This window comes from Schistocerca piceifrons, chromosome X (genome assembly GCF_021461385.2).
Source record: "Schistocerca piceifrons isolate TAMUIC-IGC-003096 chromosome X, iqSchPice1.1, whole genome shotgun sequence".
Classification (NCBI taxonomy): domain Eukaryota; kingdom Metazoa; phylum Arthropoda; class Insecta; order Orthoptera; family Acrididae; genus Schistocerca; species Schistocerca piceifrons.
In genome coordinates, this window is record NC_060149.1 from 896,242,988 (window position 1) to 896,259,213 (window position 16,226).

The 16,226-nt window shown below is 39.4% G+C and overlaps 1 protein-coding gene across 1 annotated transcript in view; it reads right to left on the minus strand.

Annotated features, from left to right (window-relative positions):
- LOC124721220 (2-hydroxyacyl-CoA lyase 2-like) overlaps nt 1-16,226 on the minus strand; it is a 94,197-nt gene that overhangs the window by 23,747 nt on the left and 54,224 nt on the right. The window contains exons 6-9 of the mRNA XM_047246074.1: nt 10,140-10,240; nt 3,414-3,742; nt 247-405; nt 40-173 (exon numbers count right to left, since the gene is read on the minus strand). Coding sequence (XP_047102030.1) covers nt 40-173; nt 247-405; nt 3,414-3,742; nt 10,140-10,240 — 723 coding nt within the window. The remainder of the gene's footprint in view (nt 1-39; nt 174-246; nt 406-3,413; nt 3,743-10,139; nt 10,241-16,226) is intronic.

Consider the following 16,226-nt stretch of genomic DNA (forward strand, 5'->3'; position numbering starts at 1 on the left):
AAAAGTTTAAATCTTCTTAAAGAACAGAGTTTCACTCACCGCAAAATATATGCTGCTGACCCCACAAAATCTCCACCATCTACTACCAAAATAGAGTTTTCTGGTAAAATATTTTCCACTTCTTTCAATACCTTTAATGGATTAACATATTCTCCTGTATGTTCCTCAGCCATCTAAACATAAATTGTTTTTGTGTAATCCATAAGCAATTCAATAACAACACAATATCTATGATGAGATACTTGCCTTTGTGTTGGAAATTTCCTTTAGTCTATCCTCTTCTTTTAATGTTTCCTGCCATTCAGGATCACATTTAAAACCACCTATTACAAGGGAGAGTTCGGTTAGAAAGGTTCCAGCATCACCACATACAGCCAATGTTGGTTTCCAAAATAAGTCTGAATTCTGGAAAAGAAAAGTGTTATTGTTAGATGACCTATAATTAATATCAAAAGCTTAGGAATCACTCAGCTATGTACAGTCATAAAAAAAAATAAAATAAAAAAAAAATTAAAAAAAACTTCAAAATACACACAAAAATGTCAAAAGTTAAAGCTACAGTCATACATATTTTTACTATATGTGTTCGCTAAATTTAAGAATAGCACTCAAGTGGATGGCAACAGAATTATGACAGTCTTTGCAATTAGAGGTCGATCTCAAGTAGCTAAAGCAGAAAAGAGCAAAAATGAGAATTTGTAATAAGATGACTACTAAAATTCATCTACAACTGCATGTCAAAATAAACATAAATAAAAGGAATGCACTGCAGGCAACTTAACATAATTAGTAAAAATTTTATAAAATAGAAATTTCAACATATGGAAAGAAGAAAATTTAAATTGTTTTTGTCCCACATTGACACAGGGTCAGCATGGCTAATTTGAGGGGTGACTAAATGTCCTTCCTGTCATCACCCCATAACTCCCCCCCCCCCCCCTTCTCCCAGGACGAAATACATGTACCTCAACTGTCTGTGAGTAGTGTTATTCATGTGAAAGTGCGCAAAATTTTTGACATGTTTTCAAATTATGTATCTGAGGCAGGACTTGAATACCAGCCTGATACCCAAGAAACCACATCCAGGCTGGCCAGCACATACCCCTTGTCATCACCCCACCAAATAGATTTGATCCTTGGCGGGCTCACTTCCCCATCACAGAAACAGTGCTTTAACACACACTGCTATCTGGGGAGGAGGGGGGGGGGGGGGGAGATGTGGCCTTTTCAAAGGAATCATCCCAGTATTTGCCTAAAATGATTAAGGGAAAACATGGAAAACATCATTCACATTGGCCAGATGATGTTTCAAACCTACATCACTCAAATGAGAATCCGGTGCCTTAACCACTGCAACAGGTAACTCTCCAATACCACAGCCATAGGGGTGCACTGATCTCACGTACACCTAGAAGTATCTGCACCTTATTCGTCACAGTGGTTAGCACACTGGATTCGCATTCGGGAGGACGATGGTTCAATCCCGTCTCCAGCCATGCTGATTTAGGTTTTCCGTGATTTCCCTAAATCGTTTCAGGCAAATGCTGGAATGGTTCCTTTGAAAGGGCACGGCCGATATCCTTCCCCATCCTTCCCTAACCCGAGCTTGCGCTCCGTCTCTAATTCCTGTGGATTATCTGCATTTCCCTTTGTAGTGAACTGAATGACTTCCTTTCTTTTTACCACCTTTATGGATGTAAATTGGGTTCTGCGAGACACAATGAACATTAGTTGTCTCATTTATGTGTCCTGTTCCCTTCCTTTTTAATTGTCACCTGATATGGAATGTTTGTTTAAGAAGTATGATACCCCACAATTACATGTCACTATTTACACAGTTGCAGTTTCCATACATCCTCATCTGTCATTGGCACTAAGTGAGATGTTTGTCAGTAACACCGATTTATTAGCACCAGAACTGAATGAAAAGTAATGCCTACGGTACAAAGTTTTTATGTGAAAACTCTTCAAGTGTTTTATTTAAAACAAACATTATTAACAGTTTACGTCTTTGTTCTTCATGTCTACATATTTACAGCTCTCTGCCACTAGAGGGCTCCAAATGGTAGTAAGTAACATGACAGTGTGTAATGTAACTATGTCAGTGCATAAGAAACAGAATGCTGTAATCAAGTTTCAAATCCAAAGAGTTCATCCATGCATGGAGCACCCTCTCCTTCAGCATGACACTGCCAATCCACATACGAGTGCTGCAACATCTGCAACAATGTGACACCTTGGGTTCACTGTTGTGGATCAACCATCATACAGTCCTGACTAAGACTCATCCAATTTTCATAAATTTCCTACACATAAAAAACACCTTCAAGGACTTCACTTTGATAATGACAAAGTGGTGCAAGCAGAGGTGAGACTGTGGCTCCATCAACAATGTTAAATATTCTACAGTGACGGTATCAAAAAACTAGTCTCTTACTGGGAGAAATGCATTCATTGCCAGGGTGAATACACTGAGATATAAATATGAAGACATGAAGGATACAGATGTAGAATGTAAATAATGTTTGTTTTATTTAAAAAGCTTCAAGAGTTTTACATACAACATTTGGAGACATTACTTTCCAGCATGCTCTTATAAATCCACACCTGGAAGACTTGACAACAGGACAACTAGGGGAGCGGCCTTAATAGTGTATCTTTTGGCATCCTCTATGCCTTTCCCAGTGTTTTCAAATTTGGTTGCTGAAGGTGAAATAGTTATACCATACATTTGAGTGATTGTGATTGAGGTCATGCGAACAGGTTTCTCTGTGAACATTGGAAGAAAAATTGATCAAGATGGAGAACCTGAGGACAACTGAGCTCTTTCTGGAGACAGAAGTTAATGTCACTTGTGAATAGAAGAAGCAGAAAAAGACTGTCACAGAAATTTATTTTATGAAGTTATATGAACATTAATGAGTGGGAATGTTAACTTCTCAGTGATTCAGTCATTTCAGTTAGGCTACAACAATCAAGTAATTAAGACAATTACTAGTATATAATATTCTGAGAAAAAAGGTAGTCAAACAAGAAGGACAGAGTGTTATGCTGGTGGTAGTACATGAATGATTATTAGCTGAAAGAAGCAGAGGACTACTGCTGGGAAGTCTCTAGCGGTAATTCAGATACTGTATGGTGGGTTGTTTAAACATACTGCTGGCCTTGGGAATCCAGTATTGCTAGAACAATAAGCAGACATATAAATGACCTTATGTAATGTTACAATTAATTTTCAGTATCATAATAACCAATGTTAGTGGCAAATGGTAACTGTAGTAATAACCTTTTTAGTAAAGGGTTACTTTGAGTCAGTTAGTGGAGAAATTAGGAAAACAAACAATCTTGTATAAGAAAATGCATTCATAGTAAATACTAGTGACACATATAATGTAGTCACTGTTTAAGTGTACCTTATAAAGTTGTTCACGGCTCCTGTTGACAGCAATGATTTTAGCTGTGCGAGGCAGTGCTCGACCGTACTTCAAACGAAAATCACAGACTGTGCCCACAAGAAGAATGAGATCAGCCCTGCGAAGTGCTCCTGAACGATTATGACGGAGCTGTAGTGGGCTTTCTTTGCCAAGTAGGCCTCGTGCCATTCCACCAAGGAAGCAAGGCACTCCCAGCCTCTCAACAGCTTTGCGAACTGATTCAGCAGATACTGGTGGCAACGTCACCTGGCTACCAAGTACCAGCAATGGTTTTCGGGAACAAGACAGCAGCTCAACTGCTTTCTGAACTGATTTTTGTAGAAGAAAAAAAATAATTTTAGCAAAATTTACAATTCACAAAATGTTCCCTTAAAACTATTTTCCACAATTATGATAACAAAAGGAACTATTTATGAGAATGCAGGCTTTCTTGGCGAATCTCGATGATAAAATCTCCTCGGGTTGACAGCCGAGTCAATGCATTGTTCTCCAGCAACATTTCACATTTCAGTAAGTTTCTTACTTGCCATCTTCAGGTGAAGTGTCTGGTTCACATCTTGTCCGAATCTTTATAGCCGCTGGACCACGGGCTTCTCTGCATCCTCAGCACTGGTTGGGCCAATCAGGCATGAGAGGAATATGCGTGGCGGAGCGTGGTGGTGTGTATGTGGCGGGAGGGGGGAAGGGGGGGGGGGGGAGGAGAGGAGCCACGGGTGACTGGTCATGGCGTCTCGTCTCAGTGCGGCCTGTTTATTCCACCTGCCGCCACTGACCTGCCTCCATCGGTGTGCTCTCGTCTTATTCTAGATAATGTTGTGTTCCATGTGATGCTGAGTTGAAAGCCACTATCTCGATTAACCATGTTATCACTGACCTGTATGTTCACTGCCTCTTTAATAACAGAGTCCTAGAAACCTTTCGGTCTACACAGTCTCTTGGTTTCTTCAAACAGAAACATATGTCCTTCACTGAGGCTGTGCTCTGCTACCACAGATTTTTGTTTTTGTCCGAGGTGATTGCTTCTCACATGTTGACACATGCGTTGTGTTATGCAATGCTGCGTGTGTCCAGTATATTGTTTCCCACATTCACAGGAAATGCTATAGACACCCGGTGTTCTTAGACCCCAAGATGTCCTTCATTGAGCCCAGCATATTTTTGATTTTTGCTGGAGGATAGAAGTTGGATTTTATCTCGTTCTTCTCCAGTACCCTGTCAATCTTGGCCGTGGGCTGAACAGCATACAAAATGGCTCTGAGCACTATGGGACTTAACATCTGAGGTCATCAGTCGAACAGCATACATGTGAACATCAAGTTCACAATGGAATTGGAAGAAAATGGGTGCCTACCCTTCCTTGATATCCTAATAAAGAAGAAAATGGACGGTACACTGGAATACTCTGTCTACCGAAAGAAAACACACACAGATCTGTACCTCAACGCCAACACCTGCCATCACCCAGCACAACAGAAATCTGTGCTCACTACCCTTGCCACAGAGCTCATGATATATGCGACAAGGACAGTTTACTTACTGAGATTCAGCACCTGAAGCAAACCTTCCAAAGAATGGACACACCGAAATGCAGATTAGACATGCTCTCAAGATGAGCAACAAGAAGAAGGAGGAGAAGGAGAATCTTCAGGAAGAAGAGAACAACAAAGGTATGGTGTTCCTCCCACATGCAGTGCCACTCATGGCCAAGGTTGGCAGTATAGTGGAGAAGAAAAAGATAAAATCCTTCTTCCATCTTCCAGCAAAAATCAGAAACATGCTGGGCTCAATGAAGGACCACTTGGGTCTAAGAACACCAGGTGTCTATAGCATTTCCTGTGAATGTGGAAAACAATAAATTGGATAGATGCAGCGTCGCATAACACAACGCATCTCTGAGCATTTGAGAAATGTTCACCTCGGACAAAAAGAAAAATCCACAGTAGCAGAGCACAGCCTCAGTGAAGAACACACGTTTCAGATTGAAGAAACCAAGAGACTGTGTAGAGTGAAAGGTTTCTGGGACTCTACTATTAAAGAGGTAGTAGAGATACGAGCCAGTGATAACCTGGTCAATCGGGATAGTGGCTTCCAACTCAGCATAGCGTGGAACACAACAATATCAAGAATAAGACGAGAGCGCACCAATGGAGGCAGGTCAGTGGTGGCAGATGAAATAAACAAGCCACACTGAGACGAGACGCCAGGACCCGTCGCCCACAGCTCCCTCCCACCACGTGCTGCTGCACAGATTCCGCTCGCGCCTGACTGGCCCAACCGGTGCCGATGATGCAGAGAAGCCCATGGTCCAGCGACTGTAAAGATTCAGACAAGACGTGAACCTGACACTTCGCCTGAAGATGGCAAGTAAGAAACTTGCTGACGCGCTGGAGAACAACGCATTTATTCGGCTGGTAATGCGAGAAGATTTTATCAAAAAGAACTATTTTTGAAACAAAACATTTTATCCTATATAATCTGCTTAAAATACTGTACGTTGAGTGGTTTTGTTCAGTAGGCTTGGTATTTGAGGTAAAGTGGTAAATATTATACTTATGTCAATCTATCACATCATTGTTATACAATAAGTACTAGCCTTTTGCCTACAGCTTCGCTAACATATGCATCTGGAACATATACTGCACACATCTCCTCCTCCCCCCTCTCCCCGTCCATCTTTTCCTCCATCTGTGTCTCTATGTACCTCATCCTCCCACCTCTACCTGTCCATCTCCTTATCCCCACTCTCCCTGTCTCTCCATCTCCTCCTCCACCCTCTCTTTTCCATCCCCTCCAATTATATCTTCCTCCTGTCTCTGCTTGTGTATGTGTTCAACACATATACTGTATGCATGTCCTCCTCCCCCCTCTCTGTGTCCACATCTTCCTCCTCTGTCTCTCTTTCCACTTCATCCACCCACTTCCATCCGTCCAACATCTCCTCCCCACTATCTCTTTCTCTCCATCTCCTCCACTGCTCTCTTTGTCCATCTTCTCCACCTCCTCCTACCTCTGTCCACATCCTTCTCCCCCCTCTTCCACCTGTGTTCTACTACTGTGCACCTTCCACTAACCTCCTGCATCCCTCCTGCATCCCTCTTTCCTCCCCCTCTCTCTGTCCATCCCCTCTTCCTCCCTCTCTCTCTGTTGATCTCTTCCTCTCCCTATCCATTTCCTCCTGCCCCTCTCCCTACCCACCTCCTCCTCCTGCTCTCTCTATCAATCTCCGCCACCCCTCTCCCTATCCTCCTCCTCTGCCTCCTCCTCTCCCTATCCATTTCCTCCTCTCCCCCTCTCTGTCCATCCCCTCCTGCCCACTCTCTGCCAATTCCCTACTGCCACCTCTCTGACCATCCCTTCCTGCCCCCCTTCTCCACCCATTCACCCTCCTTTGCCCCCTCTCTCTGTCTATCCCCTCTTCTAGTCATCTCAACCTCCCACCAGTCACACTCATCTAGACATGCACTCGCTACAAAACAGGTTGATAAAGCAGGTCAATAGTACAACAACACAACACGCCCGTCGTGTAGGACAGGGGCTGTATAATTGTTTTTCGCCCGTGTCTCCATTCCTATGGGAGTTAGGAGGCTTTTTACAGCTCTATTGTCCAAGAGAATGAAGTCTAAGCTAACATTCCTTGAATTCACTAGCTAATTGAAGTAACATCAGGCAAATTTGTCCAGTGTTCTGAAAGAATGCTTCCTACAAGGTCAGGTGATTAGATTTTTTTAAGGCACACTGTACAAGATGAATATCAGTGACAGTTTACTGTCCCTGAAGATATTTTGAAGATACCACAACAACTGGTTAAAAATAAGGACTATTTCAGAAAAATGAGGATGGACTGGAGCTCTATAGCTTGTGCCCTTTGTTTACTCGCTTGATGTCAGTAGATATGTCCATAGTTACTCGGTACCCAAACTTTGGACAAGCTAGAAATTGAGTAAAATTTCGGTTTATCCTGGCCGCAAACCAAGAAAATTTCTACATAATAAAAGGACAATAAATAAATTAGGATCTCAGGAATTGCAGTCCTTTGGATTTGTAAATGAACAGGATGAGTCAAAAGTCATAGTACACCCTGTTACGTCAAAAACCATGCACAAATGGGAAAACCTGAATATTCCAATAAGGTATGGATGAGGTGGTCTATCTTTTATTGTAAGTACTGAACGTGGGTGACATCTTGAAAGTGGTCATCTTGAATCAAGTCCATTTTCTGACAAGTTCACTCCTTAAACAGATTCAAAGTAGAAGTTATGGTTCAATAGTTACAATACTTTTTTCTGTTGCAGGTAACTGAAGAATGCTTTGACAAAGGAGGAGAGAACTGATGTCTGGAGAATGGAGTTTCCATGTCAGAGCAGCAGATTTTAACAACCGGCACCCAGAAAGACCTCCAGTTTCACATAACACTGTCAGGTACTTCATTTCCAAATTCTGAGAAACTTGAACTGTGGCTCGTCCAACAAGTGCTAGTGATGAGACAACTTCAACAATTGTTTTGGCGTCCTTTGTGAAGAGCCCACACCACAACACATGACGTTTGTCAGTAAAATGTGGAATCAGCCGAACACTGATCATGCGAATCTTCCTGCTGATCAATGGCATCCATTCAAGATTCAGCTATTCCAGCATCTAGCAGAGGTTGACCCAGACAGACATATGCAGTTTTGTATGTGGGCCCTAGGCAAGTTCAACAAGATCTCTCTTTTGCACAATGTATTTTGTTCAGCATTGAGGCAAACTTTTTTGTCAATGGTGAAGTCAACCACGACAACCACAGATACAGGAGTGATCAGACTCTACACTGTATGGAACCTTTCAAGGTAGATGGTGATGTAAAGGTTATAAAGTAGTGGGGAATAGGGGCCACCCATGTAATTGGACCCATTTTCAATGACCAGAACCTAAATGTGCAATACTACCTGGAAATGCTGCAAGAAGTGGTGTGTCCCTTAGTTCTGAATGAAGATGGCAGCTATCTCTCTCACTTTCAACAAGATGGAGCTCCATCACACTACAGAGCAGTTATTCATCAGTAGTTTGATGGTTATTTTCCTGGTCATTGGATTGGCTGTCATGGTTATGTGGAATCACCACCCAGATCATTGATTGCACACCACTTGACTTTTATCTTTGGAGTCATTTAAAGTAACTCGCATGTCCAGAGAAAATAAGAAACAGACACCATCATGAGCACTGCACTGAAGAAGCACGTGCCAGCATTTCTGCAGAAATGTTTCTGTGAGAGCATGATGATTGAACTGAGCACCTTAAAATGTATGTTGACTGAGAGGGACGCCATTCTGAACACATCAAATGACTGTCCTTTATGGAGAACAGTCCAGCCTGTAATTTCAACCAAAATGTATTGTAACTTTTGAACCACAACTGCTACTTTCAACCTGTTTGCCGGAAGGAACTTGTCAGGAAATGCTGATGTTATCATATGACACAACTCCTTTCCCATTTAAAAAAAATGGCTAATTTCAAGATGGCACCCAAGTTTGGTACATACTGTAAAAGACAGACCATCTCATACATACCTTACTGGAATATTCATGTTTCCCAATTCCTGCATGGATTTTGACATAACAGGGTGCACTGTGCAACTTTTGATTCACCCAATACAGCTAAATCATATATTATGTACAGAGTCTTCACAGTAGTGTTATAGCAAAAAGCATACAAAATTTTGAATATGAATAAATAGCATTTGCAGCTGTATACAGCTAATGTCAAACAGTTACGAAGATGGAGCGTTTATGAAGGCTTGGAAGTTAGACACTCATGAAGATAGGAAAGTTAGACACACACAGTAGCATAATGAAACAGAGCTAGTGTTGAAAGAAAAACTTTGAAGCACTAGATGACATCAGAGTTCATAAATTTGCATTTTACCATGCCCAAGAACTGTAGATAAGTACAGTACTCAGATGACAAAGGTATAAATTACCAGAAAGACTGCAAATCATTATATAAACTGAAGATAATGATTTATTTTGAAACAGCACAGTAACATAATTAAATTACAGTAAGTTCATTTTAACAGCTTGCAATTTGACCATAACTGGAAACAAAACCAATTTTGTTATAAGGAGACAACTATGAACATTGAGTATGTCTATGGGATCAAATAAACTACCTCACAGTTTTCCATGTGTAATCAAGTACAGCAGCTGAATCTAAACTCATCTATATGGTGAGGAAAAAATGTAAGTTTCCACATTTGATTCAAAAGCCCCAAATAGATGCTGGAGGCTGGAGGCAACATTTTGATGTAATCAGCATAAAATTTGGAGAGACCGTAACAGTGTAGACTAGCATGTTGAAAGTAGTATGACACATTAATGCCAGCAAAAATCTGTCCTTCATTGTTGTAAATAATGCTGATACCAAAAACGTAAATTATAAATCATTTTTCCATTGCTGTGAAATTTCCATCCTGACACACACACACACACACACACACACACACACACACACACACACACACACACACACCAAACAGAAGAAATCACAAAACTTTTATACAGAGATATATCAAATACATAATTTCCAAGCAACAGCAGAAAAATGGTAAAAAAGATATAAAAGCATAATTCCTGATTAGCTTCTATTAGGAATTTTAACCAAAAAAAATCTGGATACACAAATGTTTAGTAAAGAGGAAAAATGAAATTAACAACAGAAACAACAACATACTCTCAGAATCTTGTGGAAGAGGAATGTTTAGTTTTAGTGGTGTAACTTCACGAGGTTCCCACGCACCAGCAAATATGTTGTCCAAGTAATTATTTAGATACCTAAAAAAAGGAAACTGAAAATTAGTAACAAACAAGACATGCCAACAAAGTGCATTCATGACCCTGCACAAGCAACCAGGGCAGTCCCAAATCTTATAACCGCACAGCATTAAGGCATAAGACAATTTAAGACAGCAAGTGTTAACTCTGCTTGTGTACAATAAGAAGCCCTTTAATAAAAGATTTCAGACAAAAGGAAGAGTGTTTCCAAGCCACAGCACCTCAACAAAAGACGAAATAGTTTAGTTTTATTTTCAAAACTTTAAATGTTGTTCATCAATTTAATAGAAATTTACAAACTTCATTCCTCTTAAAAGACTAAATCAATGCAAAAAAAATTCGGATATATAACCCAAGTTCTTCATTTCAGGCGTGGGGAAGCCTAAAATAGGAATAATTACATCAGGGTTACCTAAAATAATATACAACTCAATCTAGCCCCACTAAATTCCAGTTAAGTAATATCACATGTCCACTGCAAATTTATAAAGCACCATTGCAAAATGAATGGAACAGAGGTTTTGCAACATACCCTACTCAAAAAAGCAATAAAAAGAGTCTTGGTCATCAATAACAGAATACATATAAAGATTTGACACCTTCCACAATGTTCATAAATATCTCAGATGAAGTAATCTCACACAGCAATGTTTGATCTTGGAATACTTCATAGAACTTTTCACATGTCATGATCCATTTTTTCCTTGGGAGCAGCAAGATGCTCACTGTCTCAGCAATTTCTCTTCATTTCTTCAATAGTTTCGCACTGTTCCAAACTTTATGGAACATGTGGAACAAATTTTTTGGTACTACAGAAGACACAAATTTATGACTTTTTCATTTGCATCACAAAAAGATACACATATATCCCTTACTCCATAAATACAACTGTGTACAGAGGTCCAATGGCTCAAACCCAACTTATGATTTTTGTTTCTAGCACTGTGTCAATTTCCTTCATCAGTATTTATAGTATGCTCTTCCAATGACAAATGTTCTTTAGCCAAACGCATTCAGTTACCTTAACTATTCTTCCTTCTGATGATACATTATAAGCTGGTTTCTTACAAATTTTCCAGGTCTCACACCATAATACACTTCATACGAAAAAAAAAAAAAAAAAAAAAAAAGGAATGATGATACTCAAAACTTGTAAAATGATTATATTTAATTTTTCCAAAAGCAATAATCTTAATTCCACACTTTCTGCAAAGCCACAGATGTTACGCAATTCTAAGATGTCGAATGTGCACTCATTGAAGTGTCACCTAATTTTCAGTCAAAGATATTCAGTATATACAATTGAATAGGAGGTCTGCACCATTTGTTCTTCATAGCAAACATTCACACAAACCATATTCTCTTTTCTTTCACGTCATTATTTTTTATGTAAAAATAAAATTGGTCAAAAAGCAACAACTTTGATTAATTTTTCTTGTCAGTTTCTCATGGCATTTTAAAACACTGACTTAAATGCAAAATTTCCAAACAGACTGAGCTTATCAGTTGCAAATTTGTCAATCAAACTCTGTTACTAACCCTCTCCTCAGAAAATGACTGAAAAAGTTGGACCATTACTGATTAGATAACAATAATTCCGTATTTCATAACACCAAATCAGTCACTACACTCTCAGTAATGGAATGTTGATGATCTTATAGGTTTACCTCACAGGCAACATCAAAATGTTTACTTATTGGCTGAATATGGAATATGTCAAAGGTACCAATGATATCACAAAATTCAATTCACACTCTCCAGAAGTATGATAGTAACAGACCCAATATTACAACTACCACAAAATAAATAAACAATAAATTACTTACAGTACTTGTGGTTAATATGAACTACTTTCAAGAATTAAGGTGTCAATGTATATTTTAAGTTGTCCACTCAAGGTCATTCCTTCCTCTACTCCCCCCCCCCCCCCCCCGAAACCATCCATTAAAAGAAAAGCCTCTGTACTCATATTTGTCATGTGGGGTGAGTGATGGCCTAAAAAGTGGTCATCTCTTAGACTACTTCAAATCTGTGAGATACTTTACGTAACATGCTGCTGGTTATGTCAGAGTTCGACTGTTGGCACCTGTTAATCCCCTTGAAGTGCACTTGTTTTCTGGTGCCTTTGCTGGCATTCTGTGACCCACATATCCACACAGGCTCTTTGCTCTGACAGTTGAGCTGGCTGGTGAGATCTTAATAAACTGTGTTCCAAACAAGTATTGATTAAACTGAAATCACTATCAATGGTCATTAAGCTTTCTAAAATCATTATTTTACAGATACATCTTAATCAAGTTGACTCAAAAGTTTAGTACTTGCATCATTGGACTGGTCTTGCCCTATCTATTTCAAGATTACACTTCAGGCAGTCAAGGCTGAAATTCAGTTAAGTGTGTCATTGACATTCCATACATTAGCTATCATTTATTTTTACAGACTAGTTGAGCATAAACTAAACAAGAGGGCCTTGATTTTTTTTTTATTTGTTGGTCTTGATCTATTCCACTGGTCCTATTGATTTTCCTCACAATACCCACTTGAAGTGTTAGGTTGTGTAGTCATTCCTTTAGAAAATTATATGTAATTCTTTAGCAAGGTCGTTCAGACCTAATAATGTGTAAGCTCAAAGGACCTGGGTAATTGGCGTGACTGTTTATGTTCTTATAAAATTTCTGCCAATAACTGGAACTAAAATTTTAGTAATTCCCTTCCAATAAGAACTTACATTATATATCGCCAGCTACATAAAAAGAAAGATTAAGATTTAAAAAACAATTAATGTTAAATAACTACCATTGTCTGAGTAAATCATCACTCAACAGCAGGTGAAGGGAGAAAGTTAGAGAAGAAAAGGCAGGATGACAGATTCCAAATCATCATAGGATTTATTTTTCATTTTCTCTGGATAAAACATAGCAGACAGCTACATTTAATAATGGGCAATAGATTTACATAAACCACCAGAGTCATGATTATTAGGTTGGTGCATAAGTTTAAAGTGTTTTTGTTTTGCATGCGGGCATTCCAGTTGCTATGGGTTTATTTATTGATTGTCATTTTTTATTTGTAGTTCACAGTTGCTATTTGAGTTTACACATTGCCATTTTGTCATCTGGATAGAGAGCAGAGGTGTGGATGCTAGAAAATGGACTACCAAGTGGACAAATCAGATATTTCCAACATATTCTTCTGTTTGAGTTCAATAGAGAGGTGACAGCAGCTGAGGCAGCCAGAAACATTTATGCCTTGTATGTGAATACAGCCGTTGGACAGAGCACGGCATGGTTTCCTCGTTTTAAGGAGGATCATTTTGACATTACTGATTTTCCAAATTCAGGAAGACCTTTGGGGTTTCATGAAGATTGTTTAAACAAATTAGTCCACATCAGTGTCCTCTAAAACTGGCATATTTGATGAACTGTGATCATTCCACCATTGTGCAATGAGGAAGGTCCAAAAATTAGGTGTCTGTGTACCACATACTCTAAGTCAAAACAACAAAAATCAGTGAACGGCCTCATGTGCTCGTCTGCTTGCTCATCATCAATTGGCTTGGGTACAGTACTGACTATTCTCATGCCGTATAGTTATTGGTGACAAGAAATGGTGTCTTTATGCTAACATAAGGAATAGAAAGGAATGGTTGAGCCGAAAGACCTGTGTGCATCCACAAAAGACAATCTTATGCTTCTGGTGGAACAGAAGTGGTGTGGTGTACTATGAATTGCTTCTCTGAGGTGTAACCATCACTGTTGACATTTATTGTCAACAACTTAGATGTCTTGCAGACGCAGTCCAAAAACAACAACCTAGAAGACTGCATGACGTGATGCTGCTACATGAAAACATCCACTGCATTCTGCTAGACTGCCAAAAAACACTATACTTCAGATTTTCACCATTTCCACTCTCTATCGAGGAACTTTCAAGAAACTTCCTTTCCAGATAAAAATGTGCTTCAAACTTTTTCTTCCCTGGCCAGTGGATCAGATGAGGGATCCAGTTGCATGGCCTGCTCATTCATCGGATCTCAACACGTGTGATTTCTGGTTATGGGGCCATATCAAAAGTATCATGTATGCAGAGCCTATTCCACATGTGGAGACACTGGAGCAGCATATTAAAGCTGCTTTTGACACTGTTCAGAGGCAGTCTGGCTGATGTGAACATGTGAGATAGAATGTGCTACTGTACACACATGCATTGAGGCACATGGAAACCGTTTTCAACACATACTGCAACTGTGGCTGCATGGTACAGCTTGTATTAGACCACAATCTCTGTAACAATGTATGATTGAATACATAGCATGGAAACCATGCATTTCCAGACATAAGTTCATTAGACCTTTTTTGTTCCATATCCTCTCATCGATCAATTGCTAGAGATTGTACACGATGGAAAAAATCACCCTGTGTTATTGATGACTATAGTCCAACCCAATATTTGTAAGCAACTGGTTTTGAAGAACACTTACAACTGTGTTATAAAGGAGGAAAGTATAATTTTGAGCAAATTTGTACTTTCCCTTTCAATACTGTATGAATGGCCAGCAAAGCCATGGTACACTAACTATAATTTTACATATCCCTGAAATGAAGGACAAACATAAGGAATTACATACCAAAAATCATCGCACTGTATATCGAACACTTTCCTATGACAACATATTCACTCTCAGCACATTTAGTAATCTTTTACTATGGTTTCCAAATTTGATTTTTAAACAGTAGCAACAGCAAATGGGAACTAAACAAGAATATCAACTGAATTCATCCATATCCAGTAGTGAGAAACTATGGATATCACTCGGTACATACATCAATCACAGATTTGACCACTGTATTCTACATTCAACTATAATTTCATATTTAACAAAAATTAAAAGAATGGAAAACAAAGTGGTCAGCTGACATTGAACACTTAAATGCTAGGTGTCCAATGCCAACCAATGTTATACATAATTTTCTGTCTCTACAGTTGTTTTAAGAAGTGAGCCACTCTCATCTCATCGTCACTAAATATATGAGGCTGTACCAAAGCTGAGGATTGCTGTCTACTGAAAAAATAAAATACAATAAACTAAAATGTGGTGTATTGAGAGCAGTATATTAAAGGCCTAACTAGCTTACAACTTGATGCTCTAACCTAGGCAGTTCCAGATTGAGTGCCCGGCTGTGGGCAGCCTGGCACCCATGGGCTCAGAAGGGCAGTCACGAACAAACAGCTGAGGAATGGGCAAGAAGGCAACCGGCTGGAATTTTTTTTTTATTTTGAGTCATTAGTCTTATGACTGGTTTGATGTGGCTCACCAAGAATTCCTCTCTTGTGTCAACCGTTTAATCTCAGAGGGGCACTTGCAACCTATGTCCTCAATTATTTGCTGGATGTAATCCAATCTCTGTCCTCCTCTACAGTTTTTACCCTATACAGCTCCCTCTAGTACCATGGAAGTTATTTCCCGATGTCATAACAGATGTCCTATCATCCTGTCCATTCTTCTTGTCAGCGTTTTCCATATATCCCTTTCCTCACCAATTCTGTGTAGAACCACCTCATTTCTTACCTTATCAGTCCACCTAATTTCAACATTCTTCTGTACATCTCAAACGATTCTCTTCTACTCCAGATTCCCCCACAGTCCATGACTCACTACCATACAATGCTGTACCCCAAAGGTACATTCTCATTCTCAAAAAATTCTTCCTCAAATTAAGACCAATTTTTATACTAGCAGACTTCTCTTGGCCAGGAATGCCCTTTTGGTTGTGGTAGTATGCCTTTTATGTTCTCCTTGCTCTGTCTTTTGCTGCCTAGCTAGCAGAATTCTGTAATTTTATCTACTTCTTGATTACCAATTCTGATGCTTAGTTTCTCACTGTTCGCATTTCTACTACTTCTTGTTACTTTCATCTTTCTTTGATTTACTCTCAATCCATATTCTGTACTCATTAAACTGTTCATTCCATTCAAAAGATCCTGA